Source organism: Pinus tabuliformis, chromosome 8 (assembly GCF_031772625.1).
Source record: "Pinus tabuliformis cultivar Carrire ecotype Pingquan chromosome 8, CPIR1, whole genome shotgun sequence".
Classification (NCBI taxonomy): Eukaryota; Viridiplantae; Streptophyta; class Pinopsida; order Pinales; family Pinaceae; genus Pinus; species Pinus tabuliformis.
In genome coordinates this window covers 697,763,377-697,784,498 of record NC_142294.1, presented here as the reverse complement: position 1 = coordinate 697,784,498, position 21,122 = coordinate 697,763,377, and the positions used below count along the sequence as shown (strand labels likewise).

The window sequence follows — 21,122 nt, the reverse complement described above, 5'->3', positions numbered from 1 at the left end:
TGAAAACTAGACATGTGCATTTTCTTTTTTGAGAAATCTTTTTGTTTTCCTTTGCATCTCAAACAATAACCATCATCATCCATTAGAATTCAACGTAGAATCTCTAATTTATAGTATCTTCTATATTTCATATAATATTAGTTATTTATTCCTTTGAAAAAACAGATAGGAAATTGATTTTTTTTTTTCAAAATATAACTATTATGTATATGTCCAATATTATCATTTAAAACTAGAGTTTTCCAAATCTTCTCCGATTTGGCCATTTGTGATTAAAAATATGGGAAGAATAAACTAATATATAATTAAAATTATTTTAGATTCTAAAATATTTGAAAAAAATAATATATAATTAAAATATAAAAACAATGTGTATATATTTTATGATTCAAATTTATATGCAATCAAAGAATTTTAGGCACTCTATTTGTTTGTGAAATAATAAGAACTTTCTTAGGCACTCTATTTGTTTGTGAAATAATAGGGTTTGATAGAGTGAGAGTGAGATAGGGAGGCGATGAGGGAGACAGAGTGAGAGACACGGATGGAGGAAGAGAGATTAAGATGGAGGGGCAAAGATAGGGGATGAAAGATATAAAGAGTGATGGAGGGGGATAAGATACAACACTCCAAATGTCCTTCCCCACATCATACTTCTCCACCTGTTCGTGTTCGGTGAACATGGATAACTCCCCCCACCAGAAGAAGAAGAAATGACACAACTTCTCCACAGTTCTCCCCTGAAATGTGCCCTTCTACACGTTCCTTCACAAGGATCAAAAACTTCTGCACTTTCCTCTTCGTCGTCTAACACCATGAACTTACCTTCCACCAACCCACCAAGGCTTCCCTGCCTGTGCGCTTCGATCATAGGACGCGATATTTCCCACTTGTCATTCTCCACATCATATGCTTCTGCGGAGGCAAGAGGGTTGTCACGCTCGTCGATCCCGCCAGCCACGTAGACAAGTCCGGTGGAAAAAGAGACAGAGCACGCAAAGAATGCTCGAGGTGTCGGCATGTCAGCTCCACGACGCCATCTCGCAGACTCAAAGTCGTAAATATAAACACTCTTCATCGAAGTTGCTGGTCTGGACGGGTGGAATCCACCTATGAGAAGTAGCTTGCGATTCACAACAACGCAGTGACAACATATTGGTATTTCAGTATTAGAGGGATCATCGATGGGAGGTAGCCTTTCCCAGGTTCCCTTCACAGGGTCGTATACCGTTACTACAAGTAGGACGGGACTCCTGATTTCTCTTTGAACGAAGCAAAGCAGATGCTCGCTCGTCCCACATTTCTTCCTGTCACCATAGAAAGTAGGGCTACTGAGTATAGCCTCCCAGCTTTTGCACACAGTTTTCAGCGTATCGTGTGATTTGTAAGGCATTTTCAGCAAACACTTTCGAACGACATCCTCCGGAATAACCTCCATTACGACACTTTAAACACCAATTTGTTGATCGATCGAGTTTACCCAGAGTTTTACCACATATAAAGAAATAAGCAAGAAAGTGAACCACGGTAACTCAAAACAGAAAAGTGCAGTTAAATATATAGTGGAGATGTGGGAAACCTAATTTCAAGCCGACAAGAAACGGAGTTCGTTATGTCTATTCATAAACCATATTAAATGTTATTTATCAGTAATATGAAAAATATATAATTTTTTAATTCAGATATAAAGAAGCATTAATATTAGTAAATATTTTTACAAGGCAATGTTTTATGTAAAAAATCATGACCTCCACACAAGCATGGATGACTTTTATGGAGGAAAATTATATACATATGTGGGGCATGAAATGGGTTTAGTTAGTTTTGCAATTTAAAGTTTTTAAATGAATTAAGTATTTCATTTTATTTCAACATATTTTTTATTATACCTTTAACTCATTCAATGTTAATTCATTATCAAATTTTTATATTTAGAGTATTTAATTTGAGGTTTTGTATTTTAATTATGGCTATTAATTATAATATGATGATGGTAAAATATTAATAATATAAAATGTGAATTTGAGTTCTATTGACAATAATAACAAAAAAAGTTGATGGATGAGAGTCTCTTTATTATGAGATTAACAAATTGTTGTAGGAAATCCCCTTTCCTCTCAAACTCTGTACTGGTACCAGGTCTATCTTGTGAACTAGTGCCCCCAAGCGAAGGATCAATCTCCGATGCGCCTGCTGCCACTGGTTGAAAACCACTGGCAGAATCGTTCCTACGCCTTCTAGGAGAAGGCTCCAAACTCATAGGTGAAAGCCCACAAAGTCTCTTAGATCGTCGAGATGGTCAGTCATTCACTTTGAATTATTTAAAAGGTCTACTTAAATACTCAAAAAATTATAAAGCTAGGCAGACTAGGAGCACAACACACTCACTAAAATTCCCCTAAAGATATCAGCAATCAAACAACTCTCAAGTATTTCCGCTCCGGGTGATTAGGACCGGACACCAAAATACAAGAAAGTTAATAATAAGGGCCTTCCGAAAATAGACTGGGGTAATTACACCCCAGACCTACTAGCAAAGGTATCAGAGGTAGTTATGCTAACCTCCAGACAACAGCCTTTGCCGGTGCAAGCCCCCAAGCTTCACAAGGGTTCCCTCCAGAAGTACTGTTGAACGTGATACAACATCAACCTCAGGTGCCACGGGATTCCCCTCTGCAGCCACCTATGTGGTTCCTAGGATAGGCAACTATGGTCACCAACTCGTATTAGAAGTCGGGCGGAACAGTCGTGAGGTAGGATCCGACAAGTAAGAGAGGGGGAATCTCTCGTCCTTATCTTCACTAACCCTCGTGCTTTACTCCTAGTCACGAAGCTTTCCCAGTCTCCCTAACACTATTGGATTTCGCTCATTAATCAAACTTCTATGTTTCAAAATTTAGAGCGGCTTTGGAGAGTTAACTCTCCTCTCGCCTAATCCAAGGCCCTAATAAACCTAAATTTGTTGGTGTGTTATGATGACAATACAAAAGTTCTAGTTTATTGTAATTAAACGCTTGACTTTTAATGGCAGTTCTTTTAAGTCAAGGGCATAGATGGAAGTGAAACCAATGGTGTTTGTATGACACAAAATAAATCAATGAAAAACTAACTACATGAATGCAATCATTTGTTCTTCGATGAAAATAGATCTCTACGTGGGTTCTACGAAAATTCTATAAAGAAAAATACTTTTTCTTTTCTTTTCTTGAAACACACTTCACACATGCAAAAACTAAAAAGACTATTGATGCTTTAATAATGAAAACTACCCTAATGCAAGGTGTAATGAAGATGCAAGATCCTAAATCACTCTTAAAAAACAAAAGAAATTGTTTATAACCATTAATAAGCCAACTTAAGTATTGAAGATAATATAAATTTTGAATACAAAATTCTCTCCAAAAAAGAAGGACAATCGCAAAAGATCACAATTCACTTTCAAAAATCAAAAGAAACCAAAATCAAACTTGGCAAAAGAAAACAAAAACAATGTTTTTTGAGATCTTTTCTTTTTCAAGAAACAACCAAAACAACTTTTTGAAATCAATCTAAATGCCACTAAAATTCAAAGATCGAAAGAAGAGCACAAGGAGTCTTTGCAAGTTACAAACTCGAAAATGAATGAAAACTTGAACAAAAAGGCTTCAACTTGTACTAAACAACCCAAACAACAGCAAAGATCTTGACAAACTAACCAAGAAGCTAGGAAAGAAATACTTTCAAATTCGTCAAAAAGACTTTCAAAAAGCAAGAAAAGTTATAAGGCCACAAAATGACAGAAAGCAAAGCAAGTAGATAAAAAATCGAGCTTGACACTGAGATTGAAAACAATCTCCCGTTCTAGAGGACCAGAACAATCAAGAACTTCTGAATGAAGTCTTGTGTGCCAAAACACCAATTACAAACTCGCTCAAAAAAGCAAACCTAGGCCAAAATATTTTCAATGAGGAAGAGACGTCAAAATAGTAAGCTTGCAGAATAATGAAATTATTTAGACAGAAATTGACCACTCAGAGACTAAGCAGACCAAGCAACAAACCTTTCTGGGCAGAGAGATTTGAAAAAACAATGCAAAAAATGGTATACGTGTAGAAATTTTGAATAATATAACACTTATTCACAGAGATTATCCCGATTATACACTATTTGCGGAATGCATGCATAATACATAACCTCCTCTACTATTGATCATCAATTTGCAGTATTCAGAAACAATCGCATGCGCACATTGAAGCATCAATCACACATATCAACACAGTATATCACGGGGAAAGCATACAGCTGAAAACCCCCAAATATCTATATATTATATTAATTGAGAACATGTAACAATACATAGTACAATACTCCTCGCAAGTACTCAGTACTATCTCCACTTGTTACACACAAACTAGCTCAGATCTGAATCAATCACAGGTTCAAATCTCCTCCACTGCTTGCCTGCCTCCACTGCGCAACCCTGCATGAGAATAGTTGAGTATGGCTGATCCAAACTCGTATTTTCTTGGCTGAACCACGCAATCCTCATTGGCAATACTCAATCCATTGATTGTGAAATCTCATGCACAACTATAGTCACAACTGACAGCTGTCTTGCCCTTTCACTCACCTCTAACACTTGTCTCCATTGAACTGTCCATGCACTGAGTTAACTGATGTATTCTTTAGTTGATTTATGAGTTAATAATTAGTGAATTAATTAATAATTAATTCATATCACTCATCACTAGTGTATTTGTTAGTTAGACTAAATACAACTAGTTCAACTAAGTCAAATTGAACACAACTCCATCAACTCCTCAATTAACTCCTCCAAACTCAATCACTTGAGTTCTAACTGAAGTCCATCATGTAATAGCTCAACTAACCCATAAGAAAAGCGTATTTCCTTCTGGCAGCTGCATGTGCCACATCTGTAGCTTGAGCTGAAGTGCTCCAAGAGGATAAGATAATGTTTATAGTCCAAATATTATTAAGAGCTAATAATATTCGACTGTTCTATTTTTAGCCTAGCAGTCTAAAAATAGACTCTGCCAATATGTCTAAAAATATAAGTCCATCTATTTTTACCCACATGACCAATCATCCACAAATAGCATCCTGTAACTCATAGACCATGATCCATATGTATAAAAGTAGACATAGTCTAAAAATAGACTTTGCGCCAAAAATAGCCTTCGAGCCCACTTAGTGAAGGCGACTCCTTTCCACTAAGCTCCATCATCTTGTTGCATTTTCAACAATACGTGACTGTGTTCAAGAACAGAGGCATGTACACGCGCTTCTGATAAAGGAAACTCGCGTATACACGGGTTCACTTCGTAGAAACTTGCATGTGTACACTACTATAAACAGACTAAAGTGCATATACAAAGATTTGCAAGAAAAAAAAAAGAAAAAAAAGCCAGATCAAAAATATTGAACTTAAGGTCTCAAACTCTACTAGACCAAGTAAGACTACAATAGCAAGCAAACAAAAGATTGAGCCCTGATTGACACTGAACAACCCAAACTAGGAATAACAACATTCTTATCCCCAATGGCGTCGCCAATTCTGTTACGAGAATAAGTACCCTAGGGCTTTGGGTTAGAACCCCAACAGAGCAGAAGCAGACTACAACAAGAAATACTCATACAACTCAGGAAAAATGCTTATATAAACAAACTATAGCAACCGTACCCGGAATTCCTTCGTTCGAGTAGGTCCCACATGGTTCAAACCCTCTGCAACTCTCGATGTTCTTCAGACCTGAAAATCATTCAATTCGAACATACATAGTAGTATAGAGGTAAATCATATTCACGAAATTTAACTTTATATCATATAAACTAATGATCAATTTTACATCAAAATAGCATTCATACATGAATACAACATGATTTGATGCATAAACAAAGTTATTTTCGGAAACAAGACAACATTTCTTTTATTGCAGTAAGCTATAAATAACATGGAGAGAATTCACCTGAGTCTTCTTCTTCCGGCTCCAAGTGGAACTGTCCTCTGGATTCGTCCTATCCCAGCCTTCAACAATCTTCTTCCATAACCAACACCATGATATCTCAAGCAAGAAGGAGAATATCTATAATCAAGGAAACAAGGGTTTCCTGAATCTTGGGGAAGTGCATGAGGCACAGGGATACATCAGACTCAGTCAGGGATAATCTCATTATAATAACTCTATCTCTTCTCCTCAATAAGGCCTTCCCATAGAAGCCTATTTATACTTCTCCCAATTAGTTTTTTAGTTGGGAAACAGTTGGGCCACGGGAAATAGGAGGTAATCAACAAGTAAAAACCGTGAACTCCGCCCATAATTAAGGAAATTTTTTTTTTTTTAGTGTTTTAACACATATACGCGGGTTTGGTATTACTAACCCGCATGTACACGCTTTTATCTCAGGGAAAAGTAGCGTACAACGAATAAAACACTGTTTTTTAAATATTTGGACCAAGTCTGGAAGGAGGGGTTGCCCTAGGCCATAAACCAAGCAACACACATATCAAGGGTGATAAATGGTGCTATAACAGTAGGACATGGGATGAACATGTGTGTCATCTAAAGAAAGTGCTTGATGTTCTGAAAAGTGAAAAGCTCTATTTGAAACTGTCAAAGTGTGAGTTTGGGAAGACCTCTGATTTATTTAGGCTACATTGTCGGAAATGGAAAATTGAAGATAGATCCCTCTAAAGTGGAGGCGATTATGATTTGGCCTGAGCCCATGAATGTTACATAGGTTCTAAGTTTTTTGGGCGCCGTACAATATTGGAGAATGTTCATTGCGAAATTATCCATTATCGCAACCCCCTTAAATGCCTTGACTAGTGTGAAGCAGGCCTTTTAGTGGGGAGGAAAAAATAGAAATCCTTCGACACACTAAAAGAGAAGATCAACATAGCACTAGTGCTAGCCTTACTAAACCTTCATTAGTCTTTTGAAATTGAAACAGATTCCAGCAGATATGCCATGGGCGTTGTATTGATGCAAAAAAGAAAGCATGTATGTTACCATTCGAAGAATTTTTCCCAGGCTGTTGTGAATTATCCCACGTATGACAGGGATTTGTATGCCTTGGTCCAGAGTGTAAAGAAGTGGAAACACTATCTGATCGGAAAGGAGACCATCATCCATACAGATCATCAGCCCTTGTAGTATCTTTAGTCACAGACCAAGCTTCAGCAAGCCTGTCACTTCAGATGGATGGGATTCCTCCAACAATTTCATTTGGTGATAAGATACAAGAAGGGCGCCAGCAAAAAAGTAGCAGATATGCTTTCTCACCCTCCTATTTCTGCATCTATAGTTTTGGAAAATGTTTCTTTATCGTTAGAAATTTATGTTGAACAATATGCTAACGATAGTGATTTTAAATAAATCTATGCAAAACTTACTCATGGATTATAGGTGGATAATTATTACTTGTAGGGAAATCTATGGTACCACCTTGGAAAACTCTGTATACCTATTGATGAAGGGTTCATGTAATCAGAAAGGCTCATACCTCTATGGTGTCTGGTCATTTTGGAAATGAGAAAACTTTATGTCATTTGCAGAGGTTTTACTTTTGGCCTCATATGAAATATTGTGACTCGTTTTGTAAAGGGTTGTGTGTTGTGTTTTGTTTCAAAGCCCTCTAATAAAAAACTTGGGCTCTACACACCACTGCCTATTCCGAGTCGACCATGGGAAAGTGTGTCCATGGACTTTGTAGGAGGTTTTCCTATGTCGAGGAAAGGTCACAACTATTTGTATGTATTCATGGATCGGTTTAGTAAAATATTTATTTTAATGCCTTGTAAAAAGCATGTCACTGCTAAGCGGCCTGCTTTTCTTTTCTTTCAACATGTTTGGGTCCATTTTTGGTTGCCCACATCTATTGTGTTAGATTGAGACTCTCTCTTTCTTGGGGAGTTTTGGACCAGCTTGTAGAGAATGATAGACACTAAGCTGAAAAGAAGTACGACATTTCATCCACACGTTGATGGATAGACAGAGGTTGTCAATTACACCGTGGTACAGTTGTTGTGAGGCTATTGTGGGAAACATCCCAAGTTGTGGGATGAATAACTTCCTTATGTGTAGCATGCATACAATCCAGCAACACATTCATCTACAAAGATCTCACCGTTTGAGACATTTTTTTGGTATCTACCTAGAGATCCCTTAGACATGGTCTTCAAGAAAGAGGAGGATAACAATGGATGATATGATAGGGACAAAGAATGGAAGTTCATTCAGCGGATACAGGTGATTCATCAGGCTGTGCAGGAACAACTGGAGAAGAGTCAAGCTTAGTATAAAGCTAGACATGATAAGCACCGAGTTGACCATCAGTTTCAAGTTGGGGACAAGGTATGGATCCATATCAGCAAGGATAGAATGAAGGGAGAAGGGAAGAAGTTGAGACCCATTTGATATGGTCCCTTCACCATATTGGAAAATATTGGAGACAATGCTTTTCGTCTTGAATTGCCTGCTTATATGCAGATGTACTCAGTGGTAAATGTAGAAAACCTTAAGCTTTATGAACCTCCATTGACTATGGATACCAAGGAGGCTGCACAGACTCCTACAGTGGATGATTTTGCACCAGAGTATCTAGATAAGTTTCTCGAAGATATCATACTCGACCAGAAAACTAGAACTTCATGACGGGGAAATGTGGAGTATATCTGTGTTAGCTTCAAAGGAATGCATCCAAGCAAAGCTCAATGGATGGAGAAGGAAAAAGTGAGGTAGAAATTTCCTCACTTTCCAATTGACTAAAACGTTTTTTGGTGGTCCAAAAGCTCTTAGTGAGGAGGATTGGTTCAGGAGGATCCTAGAGGATTGATCTAGGTGGATCTTCAAAAAGTACCAGTGGCATGGTAAAAGGCTCAAAAATCAAAGTGGTAAAATCTGGATAAACTTAGCATCAGATCTAAGTGCTTGTCATCCTAATTCCAACGGTGCAAACGACACTCAAATCCAAGTTCATATGAAGAAGTTAGAGCAAGTCAAAGTTGACGTTTGACTTGTCTAGGTGGCAAGTGCAGTGACATGGTAGACACTCTCAGCGAATGGGGAAGTGCCAACTAGTAGGCTACCATTGGTCCCACATTTCTCTTATCGCAGTAAAATAGGTTGCGGCTTATGGAGAATCAGCGTCGGCAAGATCTCGACTACGATTGCGATATCACATATCGCAGGTCGGAGGAGGAACGAGTACTTAAGAATTGGCCCCCAATGAAGCTAGGATAAGATGCGATATAATCGTGATCGCATATCGCACAAGTACTACATCGACATACATGTTACCAATGGACTTTGCCGATTGCAATTTGCGGGGAGGATTCGGATGTGGTATTTATAAACTGCATTCTATTATCCCGGTGGGTCCGTGATCATCACAAAGCGTGGGTCTTCTACCAATTGCAATTGCGATGGGGTCCCCCGGATGTGATATGTTATATTTCATGTTTTATATTCCCGATGGGTTCGCTATATCATAGAGTGCCTGTTGTTTGGGCCTAGGACTGTCCGCCGATGGTTGGAAACGCTGATAGTCTTGTCGTCGATTTAAACACACAATTAAAAGAATTTTGCCATGTTTGTAAGGGTTGTTGCCACACACTATTCAAGGGACCAAGAACCTCTGTGGAATATGCCCGATTGATTAAGTTGGTATATTGTTTGAACTACCTTGGTATTGAGGGATTGCCACCATGCTTATAAAAGGCTATTTTTGTGTCGAAAGAAGGTACAGAGGATTAGTCAAATAATTCAGAAGTATTCTACAACAGACCCTGACCCTGGCAGCAGGCCAGGACCTTGCCTTGAGCAGTATGGAGGTTCTGAGAAGTTGCAGAAGGTCCGATTATCCAAATATGGTGTTTGGATAGGTGTTTTTGCTCGATTTTTCGCTAGAGTTCAGTGCTTTTGTCTGTTTATGAAGTCAGGCTCTCCATTCTTTGACCATATTCCAGCTTGGAGGTATAAGGATTGTAAAGAATGTTGATTGTACTTTTATCTCTTTTTATGCCACTTAATAAATGAAGGCCTCCCCACTATTAAGCAGGGCACAAAGACATAGTCCAAATTAGACGAACTCCATAATCAAATCATTATGTCACGATTTTTGTGTTCTTATGATTATTTCCACATTGTTTACATGCTTTTAAGTTCCGTGGTTAATTGACTTTGTTATATGTAATTCTGATGAATCTGTAAGTAAAATATCTTGGATCATTTCCCAACTGTCACTTTTGCAAACTTTTTCTTGCACAAGTGTCTCTTTCACTTTTGCGCTTGCAATTTTTTCTTGCTTTCACTTTAACAAGCATAGTTTTCATGTTATCTTCACTCTAGCATGTGTCACTTTCACTTTCTCAAGCTGTTGCAAATGTTGTTTTCACAATTTCTTACTGTCGCTAGTGTCACTTCTAACTGTTTCAACTCATGTATGTGTCTCACCTTTGCACATCACTAGAGATAGTTCTAGCGCACCCTTTTGCACTAGATGATCATATATATCATAAGAATATGTGCTTTTTCAAGATGTGATTGTTGTTCATGAATCCTGTGCATTTTCCTAGCTTGTATCAATGACATTCATGTGTGTGATCCATGTTTGGGTCTCATTCGGATACATTTCCCTCTCTCACTCTACTAATCCCACACTTAGCCATTTTGTAGGTCTTCTTGGTCCTCCTTCCTAGTGAGAGTTATGAAAGATTCAATCCTTCACAAGGTGATGAGAACTACCTATTCATGAGCCTTATTGATGAGATCTCTCCCTCCTAGACTTGTGCATTGAGTCTTTCTTAAGTTCATTTTCTATGGCTACACATTCAACACCTTCAAGGTAAAGTGATCTAGCCTTCTCTTGCTTTCCTTAGTCAAATGAGCAATTTCCTCTTCTAGTGAGCTTTCCTGAGTACAGGGCACACTTCTAATGAATAGTCAACCATTGTTGAAGAAAATTGCACTAACGTAGGGCCCAGTGTACACTTTTAGTGAACAATCAATCACTTTTGAAGAAAATTTATCTAGCATAGGGCCTAGGGTACACTTTTAGTGAACAATCGACTATTGTTGAAGAAAAATGCACCTTCCCTTGAGCCTTCTTGTCTCCCCATCACATTACATAATTTTATTGGATAGTATGAACCTATTCAAATCATTGTTGAAGAAAATTGCATCCTCCCTTTAGCTTGCCTCTCAGTTATAACACATGGCACAATTTTAGTCAGCAAGCCCTCAACCCTTGTCCACTAAGCTTCCTCATTGCACCAAGTATTTTCTTTCCTCGCCTCCTCAGTGCATGGCACAATTTTAGTGAGAAGTGAGATCATCCCTTGCTCACTGTTGAGCTCAACTGCGTTATTATTGTCTTCTACTCCCTTGAGCCTAGCACATGGCATAATTTTAGTCACCAAGCTCATCACATCTTCCTCTTGCACTTGTCCATGGTACTAGAACTTGAAGAGTCCCTCCTTATAATGCATGGCATAGTTTTAGTGAGAAATGGTGCCTTCCTCAGCCACTTCTGAGCTCCACTATGTCATCCTCATAAGGCCTTCCTCTTTCAGTTCCCACATAGTCCTATCACAAACAACTTCTTTCATGAGCAAGGTAGAGATAAGATAGATGATTTCAAGATTTATTTTTCCTTGTCATGAGCAAACTTCATTGGCAGGTGTACCTCCTCAACAAGGAAAGGTGATGCTCAAGGAAGATGTCAAGGATGAGGAACAAAGAAGCACTTGTAGAGAAGAAGCACAAAGAAGAACCATCACGGAGACATGGAGAGATCCTAAATCAATACAAATTTAAGACATTGCATGCTAACTCAGAAGGGGTTGATTCTAATCCATGACTCTTTGGAGGGTGAAGATGAATAAAAAAGCATATCTTTAATGAAGATGAAGTGTTGGTCAGATCCATCATGAAGAAGTCAAAGACATAGCAGTAAAGAGAGCACCTTGGCATTGCCACATAATCATGACATTAGAGGAAATTTCAACCTAAAAGTGGCTTCCTAAGGAAAAATAATAAAATAATAGTTAAAATGATAAAATAAGAGTTATGAATTTTGGAGGGAAAAGAAGAAAACTACTTGATCTGAAAATGGGGCTCTTATGCTTCTTGTCTAACTTACAAGAACCTCTCCCACTTCCAAACCTTTAAATTTTTCCAAGTCTTAATGATTAACCAATGCGAAATTTATAAATGCTTGAAAATATCGGTGTATGCTTGTATTTGTTTTCAACTGATTACTTGCTTTAAAATCTATTGTTTTAGCTGATATGTAAATATGCTTGAACATAATATATATATACATATACAGTAAACAATGCAGCAATAAACAATCACACAAAAACAACAATTTAATTTGGAGTTCACCTACAACTCTTGGGCTACATCTCTGTGAGCTCTAGTCAACTCAACTAGGCTCTCTGGGATTATGGTATAAGTCTTCTTTTTTTTACAAGCTCTTGGCTCAACTCCTGCTGTTCTACACAAAAATAGTGGGTTCAGACACCATTTTATCCCTTGGCTCTTGAAGCTCTGGCTCTTGGCTCTAGCTCTTGGCTCTTGGTTCTAGCTCTTTGGCTCTGACTCTGGCTCTTCAGCTCTGGCTCTAGCTCTAGCTCTTTGGCTCTGGCTTCTTTCTGCCCTCTATCAGTCCACAACCCTCTTGGCTTTTCACTTGGCTTCCAAGTGACTCCCTTGGCTACTCTTTTTCTTTTGCGGTACCTCTTTTTCCTTAGCTTCCTGCTTTGGCTTCACTGTCAGCAATGAAGCCCCCAACAATCAACAATAGCAACCAACTACAACTCAGCAGCCATCAACAACCCTGTCTTTGTCGTTCAGTGGCTTTTTAAGCCAAATCGACAATGTTGGTTCATCTTCGCTTCTCGTCTTTTTGTCTTCCAGCCACAGTCCTCTCAAATCCCTTCGCTAAGCATTAGTAATCATTTCTAAATGCCCTCAGGGATGGATGCCGCATATTCCACAACGGAAGGAACCACCGGTGCTTGAATTCCCCAAATTTTGCCATTCTCAGCTTATACAGGAAAAAACACCAAACACAGGAAAATCCGCAGAAAGCACTGTTCATCGGACTTCAATCGCTATGAATTCCGCCCTAAACTCCTATCGGGTCCGCCCATAATCATTATCGCAAGTCGCTTCGGCCCTGTTCCAAGGTTTTCCTTTTGTATTTAAAAATACATTAAAACAGTGCAAATATCATACAGATGGCTTATCATGGATCTGAAATATTATTCATTTTCATTCCAAAACCCCTTCAGGTCTAGATTTCATCGCATCATGCTTCCCCTTTGTATTTTGTTTAACAACGAAATATACGAAAATACAATAAAAAATGCCTTTCGGCGGATCTCAAATCTTATGTAGTAACGTAAATATTTGTTATCGGGTCCGGCAATCGCCGATACCAATCACCGATCCGATCATCAGCAATTGGCATATCGCTGGTTCCTAATCGTAAATCACAATTGCTTTACGACCGATGCAATGGATCGACGATCGCACATTGCATGGTCTAAAGGCCCGAGGTCCATTTATTTTTGGTAGATAGTTGCGATGCAATATTTCAACAATTGCATATCACAATCGATGATGGCCCAAGGTCCTTCCCTTTGAAATAATTGTGATGCGATATTTAATGATGATCGCATATCGCATGTCCTTAAGACTTGCGATCCGACCCCCTATAATACATATCTCCGATGCGATATTTCCATTGTTCCCTTGGAAAAAGGTTGTCGATGCGATTTCTTTAAGGAACTTACATTAACAACATATTTTCCCTTAAAGACCAATTTAATAAGAAAATGCCTCCTTTTCTAAGGACATTGGGCAATTTCTTTTTACAATAACTTCTACATCCAAGGTCCGTTTTAGCCCATTCAAATTGTAGTAGATTCATAATGAAAAGATCTACCCAATAGGAATAATTCTGAGAGAAACCTGTGATTTTTAATTTCCTTTGATTTACAAAGGATTTGTGCCATTTGGAACCTTTTACCCCTTATATGAAGTCTTTTAGACTTAGAGGTTTATCTAGGATCCATTTTTGGATCACGCCTTCCCTTTAAAAGAACTTTTGGTTTCCAAAAGACTAATATACTGATCTGAATAGTAAATGAGAGTGACTCACCCTCTTCTTTCAGCCTCCCTACACTTGCCTTTGCATAGTGCCGCTGAACCAATAGTTTCTGACCATTTCCCTTCTCTGGATGGCCTGGTCTTCTTGGGAAGAACTGTCTTCCTCCTTGCCTTCTTGCAAAACTCCTGTTGAAATGGTTATAGAAGGTAGTTTTGAGCTTCTCTGCCTTGATCATTGATCCAAGGTGGCTCAACAAATGTGAAGTACATCTGCTCCACAAGACTTTCATTTGTACCTGTTTGAGAAGCTGCCAACAACATCTGTTAACAACAACAGGCATACAGACAACAACTGGATGGACTAAATTCCTGCTTCAACAAGGAAACAAATTTCACATCTTGTGAACACCTCCATGTCTTACATCTGCATACAAATGATGGACTAGGTAACAAGCCCTCAAAACATGTCTTTTAAACAAATGACCCTTCAAGTCAAGCATGTAGAAAAAGACCATTTGGACTCTTCTTCAAAAGATGAAACATTTCATCATTATCTCCATTTGGAGACCAAGTTAACTTCTCCCAAGTCAACATGGCATCACATGCATGTAAAAGAAATCAACCCTACAAGTTAATTACACATACATGTTCAAAAACAAGGAAATCATCAACATCCCTGTGTTCATGCATCTCATGCTCATGAATGTGTTTCATCCTTCAACTTTCACTTAAGCACACTGTACTTTCGAAGCTGAAATGAAATATAATGTAGATGCATCAATAGACATGCAATCTCAATCGGATAAGAACTCTAACCATTCCTTACCAATCCCTTTCAAAGGTACTACCTTTGTCTGCACATTAGCATCATCATGTGAATCATTCTGAGACACATCATTCATGGAATCTTCACTTCCATTTCTGCCATCTTCTCTTTCCACTTTCTTCAACTTTTGTGGAAGCATTGTTGGATTCAGTGTCCAACATTTTGCAGCAATATGTCCTTGCTTATGGCAGTAAGTGCACCGCATGTGCATCCTCTTGACATCATGATTTGCCTTGTCCAATGGACGTTTGGCTTCTTGCTTCTTTTCCTTCTTCTGTATCCTGTATGTGGCCATTCTCTTCCAACATCTAGAAACATCATGGTTATTCAAACCACAAAAGGAACATGCAATTATTTTCCCATACATATGTGGAAATTTATCATGCTTTGCACAATCAAAAGGAAAATGTTTAGAACCAGATTTATACCTTTCTCTTTCACCTTTATTCCCTCATGAGGAGGTGAATCAAATGAAGAAGTGGCCCCCTTTGGAACACCATCAATCTCTTCAAAGTTGTTAGAGTCTCCCCAACTCTCTGGTTCAAGTGTGTGCTTCTGAACACCTACATCCTGCAAATGATGTTTCAAGCTATTGCATTCTTCCTTAATACAATCTTCACAGTTTGTAATGCAACTCCTTCTTGGAGCTGTTTCAATGGCCTTCGTGGCAGCCTTGGAACTTTCTCCATAATATTGTCCATAGCAAGACCCAAATACTTAGCCCTTTCCTCAATTATTATTGGCTCAACAATACCTTGTGCATGTCTACCCAAGCCTTTTTCTTTATAGCCCATATTGGACATTAACTTGGAACCTATGCCTCTAGTATGTTTTTCAAAAGAACCAATATAAGCATCCTTAGAGGAATTTGAAGACAAACTGGAATGGTTTACCTCTTCTTCAAGTTGATTCTTGACTAAGGCCTCTTGGGCAACAAAGAGTTGTGTCTCCAACTCATGCATTCTCTTTAGGTTCATATTTGCAATATGAAGTTGCCTCTCCATTTCATGCAATTTGTCAACAAGCAACTGTTTCTCTTCCTTCATGGAATTCAACTGCTCTCTAAGTTTGCTGCTCTTCCTTCCATCCTCATACATTTCTCTCACCATATCCATCATGGTGGACAATTCTTGCTTCATGTCTTCATCAAAGAATCTTGTGAAGAACGCATAATTTGAGGACCCACTTGTAGAAGTTGTCATTATGTCAATGAAAAAAAACTTCAACAAGATAAATAAAGAGCTTATTTAAGCAACCTCTTGCAACAAACCTCTTGTGCTTTAAGGACTACCTTGAGGTCCTTGGGATAGAAGAATGCCTTTAGCCCTTCTTCCTATTTGTCCTTCCTGGACTGAGCTAGCAACAACTTTCCCTTTACCTCTACAAACTCAAAAAATAGTCAGTCTGCAAAACAAGCATACAATCAGCCTCTTGTTGTTCAAACACCTTTCAGAAAAGCAATCTTTTCTTTGTCAATCAAGCATTCTGATATGACCTTCTTTGAAGGTGGGGTTAACCAAACTTAAGCTCTGATACCACCTGATCTGAAAATGGGGCTCTTAGGCTTCTTGTCTAACTTACAAGAACCTCTCCCACTTCCAAGCCTTTAAATTTTCCCAAGTCTTAATGAGTAACCAATGCAGAATTTAGAAATGCTTGAAAATATGGGTGTATGCTTGTATTTGTTTTCAACTGATTACTTGCTTTAAAATCTGCTATTTTAGCTGATATGTAAATGTGTTTGAACATAATATATATATGCATATACAGTAAACAATGCAGTAATAAACAATCACACATAAACAACAATTTAATTTGGAGCTCACCCACAACTCTTGGGCTACATCTCCGTGAGCTCTAGTCAACTCAACTAGGCTCTCTGGGATTATGGTATAAGTCTTTTTCTTTTACAAGCTCTTGGCTCAACTCCTGATGTTCTACACAGAAATAGTGGGTTCAGACACCATTTTATACCTTGGCTCTTGAAGCTCTAGCTCTTGGCTCTTGGTTCTGGCTCTTTGGCTCTGACTCTGGCTCTTCGGCTCTGGCTCTGGCTCTTCAGATCTAGCTTCTTTCTGACCTCTATCAATCCACAACCTTCTTGGATTTTCAGTTGGCTTCCAAGTGACTCCCTTGGCTGCTCTTTTGCTTCTGCGCTACCTCTTTTGCCTCAGCTTCCTGCTTTGGCTTCATTGTCAACAACAAAACCCCCAACAATCAACAACAGCAACCAACTACAACTCAATAGCCATAAACAACCCTGTCTCTATCGTTCAGTGGCTTTTTAAGCCAAATCGGTGCTGTTGGTTCATCTTATCTTATCGGCTTTTTGTCTTCCAGCAACAATCCACTCAAATCCCTTCTCTGAGCATTAGCAATCATTACTAAATGCCCTCAGGGATGGATGCCACCTATTCCACAATAGAAGGAACCACCAACGCTTGAATTCCCCAAATTTTGGCATTCTCAGCTTATACAGGAAAAATACACCAAACACGGGAAAATCCGCAGAAAGCACTATTCATCAGACTTCAATCGCTATGAATTACACCCTAAACTCCTATCAGGTCCACCCATAATCGTTATCGCAAGTCGCTTCGGCCCTGTTCCAAGGTTTTCCTTTTGTATTTAAAAATACGTTAAAACAATGCAAATATCGCAGAAATGGCTTATGACGGATTTGAAATATTATTCGTTTTCATTCCAAAACCCCTTCGGGTCCGGATTTCATCGCATCGTGCTTCCCCTTTGTATTTCATTTAATAACGAAATATACGAAAATACACTAAAAAATGCCTTTTGACGGATCTCAAATCTTATGCAGTAGCGTTTATATTTGTTATCGGGTCCGGCCATCGCCGATACCGATTTGTCGATCCGATCATCGGTGATCGGCATATCGTTGGTTCACAATCATAAATCACAATTGCTTTACGACCAATGCAATGGATCGGCGATCGCACATCGCATGGTCCAAAGGCCTGAGGTCCATTTCTTTTCAGTAGATTGTTGCGATGCGATATTTCGGCAATCGCATATGCAATCGCTAATGGCCCAAGGTCCTTCCCTTTGAAATAATTGTGATGCGATATTTAACGATGATCGCATATCGCATGTCCTTAAGACTTGCGATCTGACCCCGTATAATACATATCTCCAATGCGATATTTCCATTGTTCCCTTGGAAAAAGGTTGCCGATGCGATTTCTTTAAGGAACTTACGTTAACAACATATTTTCCCTTAAAGACCAATTTAATAAGAAAATGCCTCCTTTTCTAAGGACATTGGGCAATTTCTTTTTACAATAACTTCTGCATCCGAGGTCCGTTTTAGCCCATTCAAATTGCAGTACATTCAGAACGAAAAGATCTACGCAATGGGACTATTTTTGAGAGTAGCCTGTGATTTTCAATTTCCTCTGATTTACAAAGGATTTGTGCCATTTGTCACCTTTTACCCCTTATATGAAGTCTTTTAGAATTAGAGGTTTATCCAGGATCCATTTTTTAATCACTACCTTTTTTTCCTAATTGTATTTTTGGCTTATCTCCTTATAGGTTTACTAAAATTTGAATTGTAGACACTCGTTGGATGCGAAATTAAATTCCGCATCCAATGAGTACCTATCATGCATACTTTTGAGAAGACCCACATTGATAGAAATTGAAGATACATTAAAAAACGTGTTGAACACATTTTTTAATGTACCTTCAATTTTTATCAATGTGGGTCTTCTCAAAACTATTCATGATGGGTACTTGTTGGATGTGGAATTTAATTATACATCAAATGAGTGTCTACACTTGAAATTTGAGTAAACCTATAAGGAGATAAGCTAAAAATACAATTAAAAAAGTAGTTTTTCTTATTTTCCCTCCAAAAAATTACATGTACATCTTTTTTAATTTAAAGGATTTTGATTGGTTTACATATTATGACATGGAAATTACATGAAAAAATCATGGGCACTTTTAGGATAAAATTTCCTCTAATGAGTTCCATGTCATCAATGCCAAGTCATGGCTTGTACAAGTGTCATCATAATGTCATATGTGTCAATGTGTATTGCCACACCATTTGTGGATGTAATTATTGTATTCTAAAAATAAATAAATAAATGTAAAAGAGGTGGAAGTCGAAGAGTCATATGTGGAATATGTAAAGTCACAAGTGGAAAAAAGAGTCTTATAGAAGTTCAAAAGTCATTTAGGAGTCCAAGATTCATGAGGGTAGCTCAATAGTTATAGTGGATATGAAAGGTCATTCCTCTTAATATAAAAAGAAACCTCATAACTCAAGCAAAGGGATTTTGAGGCAAAGACTTTATAGAGCTAGCCTCGACTTCTTTAGCTTGACATAAGAGAGAATATCATTCCTAGGAGAAGCAAGAAGTGGCTTAATGCTCTACTACTAGAGCTACTGTATCACCATTGTAACTATATACTGGATATTTCACCTAATAATTGAAGCTCACTAAGGCAACACATTTTCATGCATCTATTGTGAATATTTTAAGGCTATTATTTATCTGTTTTTGGTATATGTTATATTCATAAGTACTAAATAAATTGAACTATTGCATTGGATTTGGTTCTCATCTTGTTGAATGTGTGTTGTATTTTGCTTTTATGATCATTGTGTCTATGCGAACTATTTTTCTATATAACTAACGAATTTTTATTTTATTTCATGTGCCTCTCTTAGGATAGTACTATTACTTTCCTTCTAGAGACTCATGATTGTCTCCCCTCTCGCGGAGGTCTCCTTTTACACATTGCAATTGGTGTTTAAAGGTGTCAACTTACTTGCTGATTTCAAAGGATATGCGCGTAATATCTTATGATATTCATCGTAGCCAAGGAAAACCTTAGAGTTATGGTGGTTGGGCCGATACTCCAAATTCGGCTCCTACTCCAAATGGTGTGAGGTCTAATTTGGACTTCACAGCGAGGAGACCCCTTGTATGTTGGTGGTATCCAACACCATCAACATTCAGGTGCTAGAAGGAGGGCTAGATGACAACTTATTCCCATTGAGTCTATTTTGAATATCTTATCTTAAATGGCTCTTTCCCAAATCATAATCCCAGTATATTTTTCCAAGGAGCTTTATCTTACCATTCCCATGGAATTTTTTCATAACTTGTCTCAATTTAAGTTTGAGGGCGAGAGTGAACTAATTTTCCTTGAACATATGTTTCAATTTGCTTATTTTTGTCTTTCTAATGTAATTCATTGTAAGAATGTCATGGCCAAATTTTTTACCCTCAAATTTGAAGGTCAAGTTAAGCATTGTGTCATACATTACCTACTACTTCTATCCATTCATTTGAGCATCTCATTAAGGATACTCGTGAAGCCTTTGAAAAGTATGATTATAAATATGTATGTGATAGAATCAATCAACTTAGAATGAAGTCAGGTGAGTGTATAGAGGATTTTCTTCATCGATTTCTTCACCTTTGCTATGAATTTCCCGAGGGAGTGGTTGACTCAGATTTCATTATGGAAAAATTTTAGAGTTTGATTCTACTCACCTTGAGATCTGTTGAATCCAAACTCTTGGATGATTCTCCTTTCCCAACTTTTTCAAACCATGAGGCACCTCAATCTTCTGAGGAGGAACCTACTATTCCTCTTGTTCCTTGTCCTCCTCCTTTTCTAGTACCAATTTGGGTGCTTCCTGGTGATGATGTTGATGTTGGGAAATCTGGTAATCAAATTTCCAATCCATCCTCTCCAACTTCAACTAGTTCCCATGATTTAGATCCGATGGAGGAAAGTTTGGAGTGGTTCATGAAGCCTAAGGTGAAGACTAATCCCTTGACTTTTCAAGATGATATTAATGCTCATAACTTTAACCTTGAATCTGATTTGATCGAAAGTATGATTTCCTCAAGGGATACCCTTCAACCTCTACCATCCATATTTCTTGATTCCTTGTTCCTTAGTATGATTTATCAACCTACTGCAACTCATAATTATGTTCAACTTGTTATTTCAAGCGGTAATTAAGAACGAGGTAGTTTTATTTCACATGTAGAGGAGAAAAGTGTTGAAGATGTGTCCTATCTTTCTTCCCTCTTTCAAGATGATAATTTTGCATCTCTGGCTGATCACTGATCTTGTAGCCTTGATAACTTTTCAAATGATTCTAAGCCCTACATTCAAGTTGAGAC

General features: G+C 38.1%; 1 protein-coding gene across 1 annotated transcript; it reads right to left on the bottom strand.

Annotated features, from left to right (window-relative positions):
- Positions 1–559: 559 nt before the first annotated feature.
- Positions 560–1,438, bottom strand: LOC149237524 (F-box/kelch-repeat protein At2g44130-like). Its single transcript, XM_089369303.1, has one exon. It carries the CDS (start codon positions 1,436–1,438, stop codon positions 560–562), a length of 879 nt encoding a protein of 292 aa, XP_089225429.1.
- Between the last annotated feature and the right edge of the window lie 19,684 nt (positions 1,439–21,122).